This window comes from Monodon monoceros, unplaced genomic scaffold (genome assembly GCF_005190385.1).
Source record: "Monodon monoceros isolate NGI ecotype Baffin Bay Population unplaced genomic scaffold, NGI_Narwhal_1 Super_Scaffold_3, whole genome shotgun sequence".
Classification (NCBI taxonomy): Eukaryota; Metazoa; Chordata; class Mammalia; order Artiodactyla; family Monodontidae; genus Monodon; species Monodon monoceros.
The window spans coordinates 76,879,902-76,898,938 of record NW_021703780.1 but is presented as its reverse complement, the minus strand read 5'-3'; the positions used below and the strand labels follow the sequence as shown (position 1 = coordinate 76,898,938).

The following is a 19,037-nucleotide window of genomic DNA, read 5'->3' as shown; positions in this document are numbered from 1 at the left end:
TCCCCTGCATCGGCAGGGGACACGGGTTCGTGCCCCGGTCTGGGAAGATCCCACGTGCCGCGGAGCGGCTGGGCCCGTGAGCCATGGCCGCTGAGCCTGCGCGCCCGGAGCCTGTGCTCCGCAACGGGAGAGGCCGCAGCAGTGAGAGGCCCGCGTACCGCAAAAAAAAAAAAAAAAAAAGAATATGCTCATTGCAAAAGAAATTCAGGATGCTAAAGTGGACTTGCCTTGTCATTCTACCCTGCAGAGGTAATAACGCCTATTAATATTTTGATGAATATTCTCTATATTTAGTCCTATGCATCTGTATTTTTTAATACAAAATCAGAGTCTGTGTTAGCTTCAGAGTATCAGTTTGGAAGTGAAAATAAAATTGGAACCTAACACATTTCTTTTTAACATGGCCATATGGTATAGCAGAAATGAGCACTGGACACTGCAGCTGGAAAACCAAATTCTGATCCCAGCTCTCCTTGTGCTGGCTCTCTGATGCTGGGAGAAATTACTTCCTGGAGGAGAAAACCAGGCTTTATTATGAGATTCATTTATATGAAAACATTACAAACTATAACACATGCACATTAATTACCATGAGTGTTGGCCAAAAGCTGTCACATAAAATTAATAAATTGGGCCATCGAAGCCATGTTTTATGGGAAAAACTGAGAATTTTTTTGTATTTGACCACCTCATTGATGTTTTTCACTTATGTTGGTTACGTAGTAAGACTACATAGAATGCTAATTTCAAACCTTGGTTCTCTGCTTTTTGACCAGTGGGGGTATTTTAAATCTTGATAAAATCCTCGTCGAGGAAGTTTCAGGTCCAGGCCCTTATTTCTCACAATTGCGGAAACAAAAGGTTCAGAAACCTAAAACAAGTCAGGGACGCCAAAGGAGGCTTCCTGAAGCTACCAAGCTGCAAACTGGTCACCGATGGGCAGCAACTGTCATCGGCCCCCTGACCCGCATACGTTTTTTAAGAAAAAAATACGTATGGTTGCCATCTAAGAATTGAAAGACAATTCAAAAATCACCTATTATGTAGCTTCTCTGGAAAAATGGACAGATCAGGTTAACTCCGAGCTCACATTTCCAGTCCAGCCGAATGGCTAGCACATCTCCTCCAGCAGGCCCGCTTCACTCGGCCTGCCCTGTTTGTTACCTTGCAGTATCTGCCTGGCTCCACTGCCCTTTGAGTTTGTTGTCCTGGTCCCAGCCCCCTACCGTACACCTGGGGTTGATGATCAGCAGCCTCCGTTAATCACCTAGGAGAATCCATCCAAAGAATTAAAGTCTTAACTTTCTGGTTTTAGTCATGAAGGGCACACATATCACAATATGGAAATAAGATTATCATCAAATGATAGTTCTATTTGCTGAGTGATAATAGCGCTAAAACACTTTCACTGTGTTTAGTCCCTTTTCAGTACTGATCAGAGTTGGCAACCTGTCACTTTTAGCAACCCTAGTCTCGTAATACACTATTCAAGTACAAAATGAAGTCACTGGGATGAACGATTTTGTCATTATTCTCTAAAACCATAACATCTGTGCATCACATTTATCCAGTGAAATAAGTATGTATAAGCTTTGTCAAATTTTGGTAATCTATTTCCTAAATGAGAAAAAACAGATCAATTTTTCATTTACTAGCAGTCTTTTAGGAGTGGAAATACTGTCTACAAGCATTTTTGTTATTAAGTGTCTGCACCTAACTTTTACCTAACCCAGTGGCTGCAAGGATAACCTACCTCATTTGTTCACGGAGCACACACAGCTGCAGTGCACGTAACGTTTTGTGACTGGACACAGGTAGTCTTCAGTAACCTGACCAGGCATTAATAGTAATTGATGGATGGAAGGTTTACTGACCATTAGCAAATCAATTGTGTAATTAATTCTAAATTAATCCCTGGTGCTGTCTGAAACCTGTCTTTGAAGAAGATTAATAGCTGATACTTGACATCTGTCCCCCTGATTACAGGGTAAAAAAGGGAGAGGGGCTGTGATAATCCTTCATCCTTCTAATTCTACACAAATTTGTAGTCGTTAGTAACTAACGTCACATCTCCACAACGTCTATGGGGGAAGTGAAGTTACATGCCTGTCTGGAAAACATGAAAGGCTCTAATTATCACTGGTTTTGGTTTCAAAACCATTTTGCATTATTCTTCTGTCTCGGAAGACCTACAAAGGGTATCAAGAACGTGGGTCAATTTGGTCCAGGCCATTATAATAACCTTGAAGTGCACGGTACCTCTCATCATTTGGAAATCTGTAGTGGCATAATTTTCCCTGTGCAGACTGGATGTAAGAAATAAAAGGTACAACTTGCCAATGAATGATCAGCCTCCTGCCCGGCAGCTACATATCATACATAAGTCCTGACACTGCCTCGGGGAAGGGACCACTTAGTCAAGACTACCAGTAGGTGGCGTCCCGACAACGGTACTAACCCTCTCTTTCAGAAGTTATGAGAGACCTGCTTTTCCAGAGTGTCTGTGCAATTAGTGGATTATCAACACTGGTATAACTCTACACTTGGTTTTGGAGGACTCAACTTTTCTTGAAGTGCTCTGGCACAGAGGCTTTTCTTTCATCTACACTCAGGAACTTGGGGCCAAGATGAAGTCCACTGTTTGCTACTCCCTGGATCTCTCTCCTGGCCATTATGTTTCCACCCTCATTCAAAACACCTTTTCTTTGAAGCTGCTCACCACCCAGCAATACCACCAACCCACTGTGCTCACTGCCCTCAGAACTGTAAGTTACCATGTCTCGTCCACTCCAGACCTGAGCAGCTGGCTCCGTCTTCCCCTCACCCCTCCCGACTCTGAAATGGACAACGTGTGCAGCAACAGCCTAGTTCCCTGGCCTTAACTCCAGTGCTCTTTTCCTCCGTGCCACTTCCATCCACTGCCACGGGCTCACCCAGGTCCCAGGGATCACAAGCACCTCTGAACAGCTCTGCTTTTGAAACTGAAACCTGGAGTGCCCCTCGGACTCTATTATCCTATTCCTATCCTGATCTATTCCTGAAAGTGCTGTGCCACCATCATAACTCTGGATCGGCCTTGTACGTAGTCCTTCTTCATTTACTGGCTATATCAAATTGAACGTGGACTTTGCTCTGTAACTCTGTGAACAAATCACTTAACTGGTCTGATCACAGACAAGTTGCCTGGAAGGAGGATCGTAAGACGTAACAAGAGGAAAACTGCAAATACCACTTCACTAGGGGGCCAGCGTGGACTTACACGGCAGCTTCCAGTTCTTCGTTGAAAACCCAGGCGAGGCCATCACTTAGCCACACTCATACTTCTTAATTCTTTGGCAATCTCCCTGCCCAGGTTCTTCTAACTTTTCATCTCAATACCGATTCCAGTTATCCTGGAGAAAGCAGAAGAAAAAAAATACCTACGTGGGTTGATGGGTTGATAATTAAGACAGAGTCAACTGTCTGAACTTCTAACTCAACCAACTCAACTTCATCCTTCTCTGTCTTCCCTGATCTGATTTTCTACTCTTCAGTACCGCTTCTCCATCTGTCTTTACTACAATACTCTCTTCTCCAGGGTTTCGTCTTGGGCTGCCTTCCCTCTCTGGGCCATGGAGCATGGGCTTCGTTTGTGAAATCCTGGAAACGGAACATAAAATGTGGGGTGCCTGTGCCTGTCAGAAGAACCTATGATTTCTTCCATGTGATTCTAAGCATCTATTGGAAGGGGGGGGGAAAAAAAAAAAAGACTTTAGAACCACTGATCTGACAGACCTGAATTCAAAGCCTGGCAATACCCCTACTCATTGTGGGGCCTTAGGCAAGACACCTACCTTTTTGGAAGTTCCTCATCAGTACGATGAGGATCAAAGTACCAACTCTATTCGGGGCTGTGTGAGAGAGAAGGTAGATAAAGTGCTTGCTACCATATCTGGCACATGAGGCCTTCAACTTGATGAGTATTATTTTAACTAATAATAAGCCAGACAGCTACCTATTTTTCCTAGGTGAACTCATCCACTCCCAGTGAAAGACAACCCTCCAATTCTGTTTAGGCTCAGACCTCTCTCATAAGCTCCAGACTACACAAATAGCCACTGGGTACTACACTTGAATTTCCCATGGGCAACTCACGTTCATTAGAGTATGTTTTCCCTTCTCTATTGCCATACCACGTATTTCATGTTAAGGCTCCTCAACCAGTTTGGCCAAGCTAGAAATCTCTATAAAGTTCTGTTAGACTCACTCTTCCCTTGAATGTTCAATACAATGAGACCTCAAGTCCTACTGGTTCTACCTTTAAGAGATCTCTGGAATCTGTCCCCACTTTATCCACATGGTCACTGCCTTAGTTTGGAAACTTAACAGCTCTTACCTGGATCACTGCAACAGCTTTATGAATGACTTTTGTCCCAAGGTTCTCACCTGTCCATTCTGTCTTCCACATTTATTGGAGGGCCCTACGTGATGGGGATTTTAAGAAATTATTAAATTATAAGTGTTCGATTTCTCCCCTCCCCCCGAAAACTTTCTCTTTGGCTGATGGTCTCACCCTCCCCTGGAAGAGATCCTCTGCCAGTGCCACCTTTGTTCCATGAGCTCCGATTATGGAAAGTGAAGATAACAGGTGCAAGAATCACAGCCTTACCAGGCGAAAGACTCGTTTCAGTCCCACTAGCAACAGGAGCGAGCGTTTCTTATGAGGAAGGGAGGACTGAGAGAGCAGAAAGTGGAGTAAGAAGGGGGAGGACCCTAGGCTTGATGTAGGGGAGAGCCCTGTGATGAGGACTTGGGGGTTGGGGTTGGGGGCTGAAGACAGAGCTTGAGGCCAGGGTGAAAACGTGAGAAAGAGGGACAGAGATTTAGGTGCTTCTTTGATTTGCCAGAGTCACCACTAAAGATGTGAACGACTATTATTTCTGCATGTGCTGGGACGGGACCATGAAAACCTCTGGGCTCTGACAGTTACATCTGGTTAAACTGCACGTTCCTGAGGATGAAGGCCCCATGACATTTAAGGTCCTTGACCATCTGGTGCCAACTTCTCCCACCCTGTCCGCCCCTCCCTTCCAGCAAGCTTCACCCAGTTTGCCCTCCAGTCTGCATTTCTTCACACCTGTGTCAGCCCAGCGTGCTCCCCCTGCCTAGAATGGCCTCACCCTGCCTTTCTGCTGGTCACTTCCCACAGGCCAGCATCCAAAACTGCCAACCCCCATTCCATGAACTGGGATAGCCTCCTGCTGTCCAGGGCCAGGTTATCTGCAAGAGAGCTGAAGCAAAAAGCGTAAAGAGATTGAGTGATTGAACCTTTTCCTTGAGTGAAGATTAAGGAGGACATCCGAAGTGAAAGGAGTTATCCACAGGGAACTTACTCAAGAATGAGTCTGAGCCGTCGGCTGATCTAAGGACTGAACGGAAGTCCACGGGGCAGGGCAGCGGGGACTGAAGCCAGCCTCACTCCTTCCTGTAATGTATATGCACCTTCACTCCAGTACACAAATCCACTACTTCCTTCATTGTTTTAAGCAACAAAAATAATTTGTAATTTATAAGAGCGATTTGCAAATGGTAAAACCGGCCGAACTTCTAGAGGTGAAAGATTATGCTGTGCCTAATATCAAAATGTACTGCCAGTGAGGGAGGTCTGTAAAAGCAAGGAAGAAACCAGACCAGCTCTGGTTTAAAAACTTACCTCTCTCCTCAGCGTTCTGTAATAACTTAAATGGGAAAGGAATCTGAAAAACAACGGACACTTGTGTAACTGAATCACTATGCTGTACACCTGAAACTAACACATTGTTAATTACACTCTAATACAAAATAAAAGTTTTAAAAAAAACACACAAAAAACTTACCTCTAATGAAAACTGACCACATGCCATCAAACAGTACAAACAGAATGTATTTCTCAATCTATCAACTTCCCTTTGTTGACAAACCTACAGGGCAAGAATACAGTAGTGTTCACTGTTTACCCGGTTATTAATTTACCCAAGGCAAACCTTTGTGCCCAAGAACAGAAACATCCTAAGCCCTTAGAACCTTTTAGGTGGTCTGGAAGGGAAGCTGAGCTTCATGAGGGTGTCTGATGCTACAAATGAAGAAAAGTCAGACTAGATTGAAAAGGGTTTAGTATCACAACGAGGCAGAAACATGTAAAATATTTCATGCAGCCAACCTTGTTTATTGAGAAATCCTGGTTTTATTGCCCGTTAACATGTTTGCTCCACAAACTAATTTCTCATAAAGCAAAGCACAACTTTTTCTTATAAATAGTATAAATTATTTTATTTACAGAACTTGTTACAAAACAAATAGACTATTATATTTCTTCTCTTTTAAATATCCAAAGTAATTTTCTATCCCTTGACATTTGTTCATGTTCTATACAGCAGCCAACACAAAGTCCAGCTGAGATGCTCTTGATTATGTGTACAAATGATCAACCTATTCACACATTTTAACACAGGAGATTGCTTTTATAACCAAGCTCAAAAACAGAAAACAAACAAAAAAAACACAGCAAAATGCTTTCAAGGCCCTACATTCACACTGACAGTATGTAGTGCTCATTTAAATGATCTGAAAATGTGAAAGGTTTTGCACAAAATGTAAAAATGATTATTTTCTGCTAAACAATGAAACTTTTAACAATCATTTTCCAAAGCCCAACTTTTTCCCCCCGCAGGACAGAATGGGAGATATTAAGAAATTCCTTGGCAACAGAACTCTCGCAGGAAGACAGCTGCCTTTATAAGTTACATTTTTCAAATTATACATTTTTTTCAGTGTTCTCAGAGGTACTTTGTATATTTTTGGAATACAAAATATTTTAAATATTCTATTTTAAACTCTGCATTTCATGAGTGAATAACAAAACAGACACATTGTGTAAGTTGCTGGCTGACAAGAAGATTTGTAACCCTTGGTGCCACCGGGCAATCCATCACCAGTTGAATTCCTGTGAACCAAAAGGTCTTAATTTTAAAATACCTTATAAAATTACCAGCATTTGGTGGTTTTCGACTCCTCCCCTAAAATTTTAGTAACAATATTTTGGTGGAAAAAGCAAACTCCAAAAGTTCAACTGAACATTCAAGTCTTTTTAAAGTATCTGTCTAAGCTTAAAACTAGGTTCAGGCACTTTCAGTTTTTTTTTTTGTTTGTTTTTTTTCCCCATTAGTTTTAATCACATCACATACTAACGCACATGTGCCCAGGGTGCGTGCACGCACGCGCGCGCGCGCACACACACACACACACACTCTCTCTCACACATAAAACACTAACAAAAGAAAAGCAGTGTGTCACTTATTACGTGTAGTCTATTGGGAAATCAGGCAACTAGGGAGAAGCAATGCCCACTTCATCTGTATGAATCCACTCCCAAGACACTGAAAGGGACAAAAGACTTTCACAGAACAGAGGCATCCCTTAAACCGTAAAGGAGGCAGGTTCTAGAACTATTGGCTTGGCAGTGAACCACTTCAAATTATAAAAAGGTATTTACTTTTATTAATTAATAAATAAATACTAGATGATCTCAATTGTACCAAAACAGGATATCCGAAAAAAAGACCTGTGCAAAAATACATATTTAAATATGTACAATTCATTTTTAACAAAATATGTCTTCTCAAATAGGGATACTTCCATATTTATAATAGAACAAGAAATTCCAAAATAAAGATACAAAAGTAGGTTTTGTATAATTCTTTGTTCATCATTGCAGCACTTTTTTTTTTTTTTTTTTTTGTAGGTTAAGAAAACTGCAGGAGTTGTCATGAAATTCTATTGGAAAGAATATAAAAATTATCTTGGTTTTAAATTGATACCAAAGTCTGTCTAGAAACAACCCAACCACTGCAAATTTGGTTTTTGCAAGTTAATTTAATTCAAAAAAATACTTGTACTCCCGTGTTTTAAATGGTCTTAATTGTTCACCATAATAAAAAGTAGTTGTAGGAGAAAATACAATATTTGAACAACAGTCTAAAATTTAATAGCACTGTTTAGGTCTGTTTGTGGCAGGCGGAATCCAAAATGGCTAATTTCCTAATCCCGATGCTCTGTGTACTACCGGGAGACAATAATGAAATTTCAATTAAAACCTCAGTCTAAGAAATCAAATGATCAAGACTCGCTAATCTAAATATCTACATTATTCTGCATCAAACTGCTAGCGTGGATCCTATTCACATCTTTCGGAACAACATGATCTGTCTATAAATTCCATCAGTAAAAGCAACTTTATTTATAACCATCAAGTCCCCTTGGCTCTGAAAATAAATTCTACCCATACCCCATTGCACTTGTCACCAAGGAATCAACTAAGTACGTTCTGATTCCCTCTTACCTCCTTCTCTCCATCTCCTGGGATGAACCACCAGACTGACCTCTCCTAACGACACCAAACTGGCCCATCCGTGCTTTCTTCTTATACAAGCTCTCTTACAGTATCATTTTTAAAACATTTACTGACTGATTGCATAATAGGTGAACAAGATACTGTTCTCCCCTTCCTTTAAAAAGAAAATCAATATTTTACATCAATTTATAGCTAAAGTATCTGAATAAAGTTTTTGTTACCTTACATAATAAGAATAGTTCTGTAGCAATTCACATTATTAGGCTGGTAACCAAGTATTTATTCATTCTACCTGTTGTTGACTTAAAATTCCCTGAAACTGAAGTTTGTAACCCAAGAATTGTAAGGAAAACGGATGCACTGACTGGCTCTGTCCCAGCCCTGCCCAGGGCCACGATCAGAACCTTGGGAACTTTACCCTGTGTTCGGCAACTTCGAGTGCTCTTCTAAGCACAAGTGCCCGGTTCTCCTTTCAGGAGCCGTGGTGGTGGAATTATCTGTTAAAGAGCTCCAGCTCACCCCCTCAAATTCAAGGACACCTTCTCAATCAGTGCTGTCTGAGCCTATCAAGCGCTTTCTTTTGGGGTGGGGTACCGGAAACACTATCCCGGAGGGTCTCTGAAACTCTCCATGAGATGGCAGGCGTAAATCCCCAGAAAGGAGGTGTGACTAGCAGACACTACACATGCCTCCCGCCATCTCCGCATGGGCAGGTGTGCACAGTCACCAGCGCCCCTCCCTGGGTGCCTGCTCCCCATGCCAACGGCGTCCACATAAACGTGTGTAGAGGCAGGAAGGGGTGTGCAGACCCACACAGTATGGGGAGTGCTCCAAGCGGAAATTGACACTTAGTCCCAGGACAGTATCCAAAGAAGAGGTTGCGGGCAATGCACCGAGTGCCTTGGAAACATTTAAAGTATATCAGTGACTTTGTGAACGACAGAGTCTGCTGCATCCCAACTATTTCACGTTACAAAGGCAATTTTTAAAAACAGGAGACTGGGCACGACAACCAACCTAACTGTATACTGTTTAACATGAAAACAAGGGTTAAAAAAAAATTCAATCTCTTTGGAAATCTTGGAAAAATTTCCCCCATAGTGATTTCTGTCTACCTCCCCACCCACCAGAATTTGGCTTTCCATTATCAAAATTGTTTGCATTTGCATTTTCTTTAAAAAAAAAAAAAAATCACACAATTGCTTCTGTACCATGAAAAGTAAGCCTCTAAACTGGTGTATACTTGCTCTCTGGCCATCAATGGCTTTAAACCAGTTTGTACATTAGAAACTTCTGACGGCTTCTGATCCCAAATTACTTGCAAAAGGCTGGGCAAAAACACAGGCTCTTTTGTCATGGTGCCTCTCACTGACGTCCATATACCATTCCCGGCACCTGCTATAAAAACCTAGCTGCAGACCCCCTTTCTCCAGAGGGCTGCTTGGGGTGCAGCTCTGCTCGCCCCTGGGAGGTGTCTCCAGTTAAGGTGCCTGACTGCTGGAGAGGGACCTACAGACGACAGGGTGAGGAAAGAACTAGGCGGGGAGAGGAGGGAGGGAGAAAAGTCTACAGTCACGCTCTTGCCAAGACACTCTCGCCAGCCAACCTCCTCCAAGAGTGGCTCCGTGAAATACTGCAGGTTCAACGAGACAGGAACTTCTCACAGATTGTAGCAAGTAGTCCAGACCACTCTAACACTGATAAAAGCAATTCGGTGGCTGGACTTGATCCAGTGTCCTTTACGAGTACTCACTGCTACAGACAAAGCTTCAGGGACATCCTCGTTAAAACAACAGCCCGGCAGATTTCTACCCTCGAGGCCCACAGGAGGTTGGGAAAACAGACTCAAAGGCATCGTGGAGTCCAGAGTGCTGAGTGGAGGTGTAACTTGTCGTCAAAAGTGTCCAGATTATTCCTCCCCGTGCTATTTTCAGCTGTCAGGGACGTGCCTTTGGCTTTCAAAAAAGAGGGGGTGGGGAGACAACGAAAGGTAAGTAAGCGGCTGTACACGGCCCCGCCCTGATTTCTAAACAAGGTATTCCCGAGGCCACTGCGTCTCCAACCGACTGGGCAATGCCAGGGGCAGGCAGCTCTAGAATTTGGCTTTGGCTTTCAAAAGCCTTCTGTGCCCTGGGGCACAATCCTTCTAAAAGACTGGCTTTTAGAAAACTGTCCAGAAGAGAAGCAGCCTGGGTTTCTAGCTCAGAGAAAAGGCTCACATGTTTGCCTTTTGGTTCTATTTACTGATGCTGTTTCCTTGAAGGTATTCCAGGTTGTCAACTGAGACGTGAACAAGGTCAAATGGGCCACCACACAGGTGTGAAAACTCACACCCAAGGCCGTGCTGAGGCGGGGAGAGGGGACTCTGGCCTTCACAGTCCCACAGTGAGCTATTTTTAGGTCCTTGGTGGCAGAGCCCAAGAATCAACTCGGGGGCTGGGCTCACACCCAGCCCCATCTCCTAGGCTCCCCAGCAGGTCCCACTGATTCCGTTGTTGAGGGGACTCCAACCGGTTCAGTTATCTCGGCTTTAGAATCAGCTCCGTGGAGGACAGCGAGCTCAGGTCCCTGCTGGTCTAAGCAGCAGCCTTCTTTACAGCATTTGCAGTCATGGGTCCCTTTCATAGTCTGAAGAAAGCTACAGGATCCCTCTTGCAGATAAATGATCACAGACGTAAAACTACGCAAGGTTCATCCATCCTCTGCTCTGTAGCCATGGGCCCCCCTAGAATTTGTGCAGCATAACAGAAAGTATGCCACTGCAGAGGCAATCTTTCTCAAATACAAACTTAACACGAAACTGCTTTTGAGGAAAAGAACCCAAACTTAGGCTGTTTGTCCTAGTGGGACACAGTCCCCACCCCCACCCCCCGCCAGACGGTGGAAATCAGAGGTGGCAAACTGGCAGCTCATGAGCCAAACTTCGCTGGCAAACGTGTGGGCTTCACCAGATCAAAACAAAAGGAAAAACTACAGAGCTTTAGAAAATGGTCAAATTTCTCACGCAAGTCCAGATCAGCAGTTTCTCTTTGCAACTGGTAACAAGCGTCTGGGAGCAGCTGCTCTGTGTAGACGAGACTCCCGCTCCCCCAATCCCCACAGACACTGTCACTCCCGGCCGCACCCGCCCTGCCTCTTCCTCGCCTTCTGACACTGGCGGGCAGTAAGGTCCGCAGCGGCGTCTACGTGAAGACGGCGTGCTCAGTGACACTGGCGTGGGCATCCCGAGGCACTGGGACACCCCTCCTGGGATTCATGTGCATCAGGAAACTACACCCAGAAGGGAGTTATTAAGGGATGGATTCTTACAGTGTGTGCACTGCGTTTTTATGCTTATCGTTAAACTAGAAGGAATAACTACAAATCAAGAAGGTTTCACTTGTCCAGGAACCCCTGTTCAAAGAGGCCCAAACAACACACGAATAAGCCCATATGTATTTGTGGCTCAGAGAGAACTGAAGCAGCTGCTACCTAAATTTGTGCGTAATTATTGTCCCCATACCTTTGGCACTGAGTATTAATTCACACAGATATTGGAGGGAAACTTCTATCACTTGAACAAACTTCTTGGTATTTTCTGGAAAAGTTCTAGCCTGGCATTTAAGTTCAGTTTTGAAGATGAGGAAGGGAAAAAAACAAAACAAAACAAAAAAGAGGCTCACATTTTAAAGTAGGGCTCTGGGGGTGACACCGCTGAAATTCCTGCTTGTAAGCAAGGACAGGAGGTATCCTGCTGAATGAAATAACAAGATGAGAGAGGACCTGGACAGGCGAGAAAGGAAGCTGGAGGAAGCGGCCACAGAAGGGAAGGCCAGGAGGAAACAGCAGCAGGGGGAAGAGTGGGGAAAAGACAAGGTAGCGCCCGAGAAAGCCATGGTCAGCAATGAATCCGAAGGCCAGAGAGCCCTTCTCTACAAGTGGGTCACGTTCAGATTTTTTTCAATCTGTTAACTTAAACAAGATTTTAATCTTCTGCTCTGCCCACAGTAAATGCTGTTTTCCTGCCTCCTCGGAAAACAGGGAGGAGGAAAAACAGGGAGAGAATTAACAAGGAAATTAAAATTCTGAAATTCTTTGATGGGAAAAATATTAAACGGTCTCTTTCAAATTTAAATCATCCCTTTCTAAATCAGTTTGATTTTAGCCCAGCTTTCTTCAGAAAAACACACTGAAGGACTGCCCTCCGGGAAACACGGCCCGCCGGCCTCGGGGAGGGGTCTGCCGTCACGCACGAGACCGTGTCCGCAGCACTTGCTGCCGAAACGCACTTGTCGTGGCCTCCTCACCCAGGAGCGTCCTCCGAGTCATCACAGAGTCAGGCAGAGAGGAGCCTGTTTGACCTCCGTCCGGCCATCAACTCGTCCTTTTCTTAAAAGACCCCATGAAGCCGGGCATTGGCTTTTAGGCAAACCCACCAACCCGACCACACAGATCTCCGAGCTGACGAAAGATCTCAAGGGAGGGGCCACGGGCCTCCCCACGGGGCTCCCAGGCCCTGTCCTACCTGATGCAGGAGGGAGCTGTTTGCCAGTCCTGGCGGCCCCGGGCTGGGGCCCGCGTGCTTCACGTGGACGTTGTTCAGGGCCGGCAGTTTGGCCACCTTGGTGGGCCTGCCGCTGCTGCTGTTGATGCCGCTCGAGCCGGGCGAGCACTTTCTTTTCTTGCCTAGGAGCTTGTCCAGAGGAGTGTGCGGGTGGGAGCAGGCGCCGTGAGAGCTGACGGGCAGCTCGCCGGCCTGGTGCACGAAGGGGCCAAGGGAGAGTGTGGAGTCGCCGCTGTTCACCATCACGCTCATCCTCTTGATGGACTCGCCGGGGCTCCCGCCGGGGGCGCCCCGCCCGGGCTGCTCGTGCCGGCCGCTCACTGAGTTCGCTTTGCCGGCCACGCAGTTGAGGCCGATGCCGTGGGGAGAGGCGACCGCCGTGGGGTGGGGAGGCCCAGGGTGAGCCACACAGTTTTTCCTAAAAGACTCCATGGAATGAGAAGAGGGGGAGGGGGAGGGGACTACCAGCGGGGAAGTGTTTTTGCGTTTCTTTCCTGAGCCGCCGCTGCCGGCACTGCTACTCGCGTGGTGACAGTTAGTGCTGTTACCAGAAGGCTCCTTGGGCCTTAAAGACTTGCTAGATTTCAACTTCTGAGGTTTCCTGGCCATGGGGGAGGAGGGCACGCAGGACAGGCCGGAGGGCGTGCAGGGGGAGGGCGAGGAGGAGGACACCTGTCTGGACTGCATGCTGCACGCGGGATCCACGGCCCCGGAGGCGGCGGGCTGTGCGTTCAGTGTGGTTCCATGAGCTGGTACCGACTTGCTACTGGGGGAGATGCAGGAGGACGAGAGCGGGGCAGGGGAGGGAGATACGGTGGCTGCCGCCAGGCAGCTGACCCCACAGTGTGATGTCGGCACAGAGTTTGTCCGGTGAGGAACACGCGTGGAGACGGGCAATGCGGTACTGGGCACTGGCGGGATCTTCCTGCGAAACAAAAGAGGGCCTGAGCAACGTCCACCACTGCCCTTCGTGGAAATTTTCAGAAGGACACCCCCTTCACCTCTGGCACTGAACACACCCCTTGGTCACAGGGATCGCGCTGAGATGCTGGGCCACACAGAGGGTCACTTTTCCCCTTCAAATTCTTAATGGCTTCCTGCGCTCTGAGAACAACGGCCTGTAAGGCCGTGCACCTCACCGGTGCTGCAGCCGCAGGCACGTACCCCGCACCCTCCCATCCGGCACCCCGAACTCCGTGATCCTGGCTACTGATCTTCCTTCAGTTCCGAGAACGGGCCGTGAAGCGAGACCCTGGGTATCTTCTGCCTACAGCACTCTCACCCCAACTTCCGCTTCAGCCCCCATCATCACTTTCTTAGGAAAGCTGCCCTGACCGTCCTGACTCGCTTCGTTCCCGCACTGCCCCTGTTCCCAGACTCTGGAAGACTCTGGCAGTTTTAACGTGTGACCGATGATCACTGTCTAGCATCTCCGCAGACGGAGCGATCCACAGCTGATTTACCACTGTCCATCCAGCACGGTGCCTGGCACACAGAAGGCGCTCAAACGCTGAGACAACTCATGAAAGAACGAGGAAAAAGGAAGGGCACAGCTAGTTAATAACAACTGCTAGGTCCCAGCTACTGGCCTGAGCGCCTGTACGTGCCTGTACAAGGGAACAAAGCCCCCAAATCTCAGGGGGACTTCTGGTCACGGTGCGCTAACAGTGTATTCTGTCTATAATATTTGGGTAAAGTATGTATTCAAACAGTCAAACCAGGAAGAACCCCCCCACCCCGCCGCCCTCACCCCGGCTTTTATTTTAGCTCCGATTTTTTAAAATGTGACGGCGCCAAAATCTCAGAAACCCCTGTGGCATAATGAACACTGAGATGGCAAAACAGCAAACGGCCTGACTGGAAGCCAAGTGCCAAGACTGCGCGGCTCCCGGCCTCCACGGGCAGCTCTGGCTGATCCGGGCGCCGTACCAGCGGGGGCCGGGTTCCTCATCCTTCAAGTGAGAGCGCTGGCCTAGACTGCTGCCCAAGGGCTTCCACATGCGTTTTGAGAAGGACTATAGTTATTAATAAACAGAATCAACAACTGCAAGTGTGCGCCCCAGTCTTAAAACTCCCACTCAAAAGCGTGGCTCTGGCCCTAAGTCAGTGCTTCCCAACTGTGTCTGCACATCAGAATCACCTGTGGAGTTCAGGCCACACCCAGACGGGCCACACCAGAATCTCGGGGTGGGGTCCAGGCGTTAGTAAGTTCCAAATCTCTCCAGGAGACTCCAGCCAAGGTTGAGAAGCCGGCCTCTACCCCCATGCTACTCACGAAGGATAAGCACTGACATTACCTGAGAGGCTTACTAGAGATGCTGAGTCCCTGGGCCTCACCCCAGACCTCCTTCATCGTGGTGTGTATCTCAACAAGATCCCCAGGGCAACGGCACCTGTGAGAAGCTCTGCTCGAAACGCAGCACAGGGGCTCCGGCTCCCTGGGCGCAGTGGCTTCTCATAGCCACCAGGTGGCTTAGGAAGACGGGCCTAAGGGCCAGGCTGCTACAACCAAATCCTGTGAAAAGGAAAGGCTTCCACAGGGGCAGGGATGTGGACCTCTCTGGATGATATGGCCGGTTTCTCTTAAAAAAGCTCTTTTAAGTCATTTCTTACCTTCTGCACAAAGAAGAGACAAAAAAAGAAGAGGCGGTCATACTGACCTGTGTTTGCACACATGAACTCAGAGACACAAGCAACCGATAAAACTGCTTCTGTCTGTGAGGAGTGGGTAGAAAACAGAGGAGTATGGGGGCCAGGGGAACTAAAACTTTTCACTGTTATGCCTCTTTATATTCATGTTTCCTTTTTTAACCAAGTGACTTTATTACCAATCTAAAAAATTAATTAGAAAAAGGAAAACCCAAACCACAAAACTTTTGACAGCCATCCCAGCCCCTCCTTAGGGAGAGTGCAATAGTCGTCCCCAGTCACAGCACGCAAGCAGCGGACAGAGCTCACAGGAGCTTGCAAACCGCCTTTCGGGTCGTGGCCATGCTCCAGAGGAAGAGCTAGTCTACTTTCACTGCTGCCCAGAGACTCCACACACTGAAGATAACGTACTTCACTGCCAGGCTCAAATGGCACCTCCACTTATCCCGAAGTTAACCACAGTAACTCAAGGGTAAGGGGCTGAGAAGAGTGCTGCCGGGGCTATTTGCACAAGGGAGGACTTTCGGCTGAGCCAGTAGGACGGGACCTGGCCGACCTCAAGACTTTCCTTGAGTGCCTCAAAGATGCCACCTGAAGAAGAGCTCTCTTCTGGTTGAGAAGTGCCGAGCCACTCCCGGCAAATCTCAGGGGTGGCCTGCACCAGGCTCCCCTCACTCCCCTGTCGGCAGCATTTACTCCCTCAAGCACCTGGCCTGGCACCTCTCTTCAAGCTCCTACCTGCCCCAGGCCCGTGTGCCAGCTCATCACTGAGTGGCCCGTCTGTCTCTACCGAATTGACTTTTTCAAAACCAAAGGTCACGTTAACAGAAAGAGCGGTTTCCTCCTCGATGGGAGCAAGTGACGGATAAGGCAGTGAGCCTCTGACAGAACAGAGAGAGACAGACAGTGGAGTCAACTTCAGGATCCTGCTTCTTCAGAGGTTCAGAGCACAAGGAAGAAAACCTCTCCAACACAAGCCATTAGGAACCGAAACTCTCTCAACCCAAACCACTGGCCATAAACCACCTACCAATATAACGGGGATAAAAATTCTGAAGACCCTTCTAAACCCTTAGGAGTACATTAAACCCATAGTTCTGTGAGCTCAATGAGCTCTCCAGGTCCCACCAGTAAGAAGCTGAGATTTCATGCATCTTAAAGTTTTCTGATGTGAGGCCACCCCCCAAAGAATCCCAGCAAACCATGGCCCAAGTCTGTCTGTGGTTCAGAACACTGTTCCTTCAGAAAGGTTCTTACCTAGGAAGAACCAGGAAGAAACGTGAAATAAAGCAGAGCAACACTGCTGCGGGGCTGGTCTTCACCGTGAACAAGTGCAAGTCCTATCAATGAGCATGGGGATGGTTCTCTGGATTTTGGACTACCCGAGGTCTCTGACAGCTCCCTCTGACTATATCAGGCAAGCAAAGCAGAGAGGCAAAAATAGATGTACTCGCAGAGTCCACTCAGGGAGGCACTAGTAAATGACACCCAAATGGAGGGTTTGGGATGACTAAGTATTATCGGACAGCCCCCTTTAGCAAAGCTCAGTGCTTCCCGAAGTAGGTTCCACCAAACGCTAGTCCCCAGGATGCTCCCCTAAAAGAGTTTCCCAGGTCAAAAGAGCCTGGGAGACAGTCCGCATTATACACGATATCCTCTGCTTTGAGAGTTACGACGGACCGTGCCCATTAAAGGCTTTGAGAAGTCCTGCAGTAACAAAAACTATTTTACTTTAGGAAAGGCTGAGCTAATAAACCTTTCGGGCCATGGAACTGTTCTTCCACTTAAAATTGTTGGGGAAACGGCGTGCATAAGGCCACACGAGATGATCATCTTACTTTCAACTGTAAACCAGAGCAAATGGCTCCTTTCCCTAAAGCCCTCAGCAGCTCCTCAGTGCCCTCAATCAATTTCAGTGTCACCTGACCTCTCGGATCCCCTCTTGTTCCAGGAGCGTTCTTGCTCTTTCTCAAACAAGCCACGTTCTTTTCTGACTCAAGACCTTTGCACATACGGTTCTCCTTGCCTGGAACCCACTCCTCCCCGCCAGCCCCACGGCTGCTCTCTCTCATCCATTCATCTCAGTTCAAGGGCCCCTTAAGACAGGCTCTCCATGAATCCCTCCATCCTGTTATTTTCCCATCTCAGCTCTTAGGTGGGTGCAAACCCTGGCTCTACCTCTAACGTTCTGTGTGACCTTGCTCAGTTTCATTACCTGTAAAACAGGAATAATCCAGGCCACCTGACACAGCAAGGTGTGAAAACTGTACTTGCTAAGGTGCCTGGCCTACAGTAGTCTCAGTAAGCGCTACAGGTTATTAGCGTTTCTGTTCTCTCCCTTACGACAAGCTACGAGCTCTATGTTCTGTTGACTGGCTTTCGCATTTCTCCCCGACCTAGAATGTGAGCTCTGTCCATCTGGGAGTCCCTCGGCCTGAAACCCCAGCACCGAGAACAAGACACATTTGCTCCGAGAGCGAGTGGATGAATGATGAGGGCCCTTCCTCCAGCGCTGGTCAAAGGCCATGTGTTCATCTCAGAGACCACTACCTTCCTTAAATCAGCCCCGTAAGAAACAAAGAGGACGCGGCCCTGACGCGTCAGCCGCCCACAGAGGTGGGGGGACGGGCACTCACTTCCACAGCTGCGCGTTCAGATGCTTCTCCACCATGAGGCTGAGGGCGCAGCGAAGCCGGTTCCACCTGGAGTCAAACACGTAATAGCCTCTTCCAATCTGCCGGCTCCCGAATGTGCAAAACTGCAAGAGAGAGAGCACACGCTCGGACTCGCTAACTCCGAGGGCGTGCGGCCCGGGAAGAGGCCAGGACAGACGGCGCTTACTGAGCACCGAGGGCTGTGAAGCGCGCGTGTGACAACGCCTGGCCCTGAGTGTCATGGAAGAGAACGGAAAGAGCAGGAGACGCGCCCGACCGAGTGCATGCCGCCTCGGGGCGCCCTGCTCTGAGCTGCACTCGCACCTTGACCTCACCCCACACGGACCGGAGGGCATGCCTGGGTCCCCGCCGCACCCCCCCTGCAGTGCCCCGTCCCTGCGGCGTGGGGAGGGTTGGCGCGGGGGCGGATGTGGAACTTACAGATGCTGGCTGAGGGTGATGACCTGAATAATGACAGTCCAGTTTTTCAACAGACTCTTCTTTGTCATCGCCTTCTCCCTCCTCACTGGATAACCGAGAAGCTGGCTCAGTGGCAGGCAGGGGAGGGTGTGGAGATTCATGGACTGGAGGAGGGTCAATGGGGGCACTCCCACCTTGCTGAGCAGGGCAGCCTGGAGGCCTTGGTGAGTAGAAAGTGCAGCACTGATCAGATCACATCACATGTCTGGGAATCAGCCGCCTTAACTCAGATACAACAATGTCTCCAAAACCATCAGGGGAGGTCTGGGCTCCACCACTAGCACTAGGGACACAGATGCTGATCCGGGGGGCCTGGGAGTGAAGGGTCCTCTCTCCCGAACTG

At 47.8% G+C, this 19,037-nt stretch overlaps 1 protein-coding gene across 14 annotated transcripts in view; it reads right to left on the bottom strand.

The window, feature by feature from the left end:
• The window catches only part of ATXN7 (ataxin 7), a 140,206-nt gene that overhangs the window by 6,282 nt on the left and 114,887 nt on the right, over positions 1-19,037 (bottom strand). For 7 of the 14 annotated variants that reach the window (XM_029243589.1, XM_029243580.1, XM_029243582.1 and 4 more), the window contains 9 exons: positions 18,656-18,854; positions 18,197-18,318; positions 12,873-13,836; positions 5,856-5,939; positions 5,693-5,735; positions 5,373-5,464; positions 3,260-5,270; positions 1,754-1,829; positions 753-1,267 (listed from right to left, as the gene is read on the bottom strand). In XM_029243589.1, the coding sequence (XP_029099422.1) occupies positions 5,373-5,464; positions 5,693-5,735; positions 5,856-5,939; positions 12,873-13,836; positions 18,197-18,318; positions 18,656-18,854 (1,504 nt within the window). In that variant the 3' untranslated portion in view covers positions 753-1,267; positions 1,754-1,829; positions 3,260-5,270. Of the gene's footprint in view, positions 1-752; positions 1,268-1,753; positions 1,830-3,259; positions 5,271-5,372; positions 5,465-5,692; positions 5,736-5,855; positions 5,940-7,131; positions 10,324-12,872; positions 13,837-18,196; positions 18,319-18,655; positions 18,855-19,037 lie in introns of those variants that run through there. The other 7 variants (XM_029243592.1, XM_029243595.1, XM_029243586.1 and 4 more) reach the window with 6 other exon arrangements.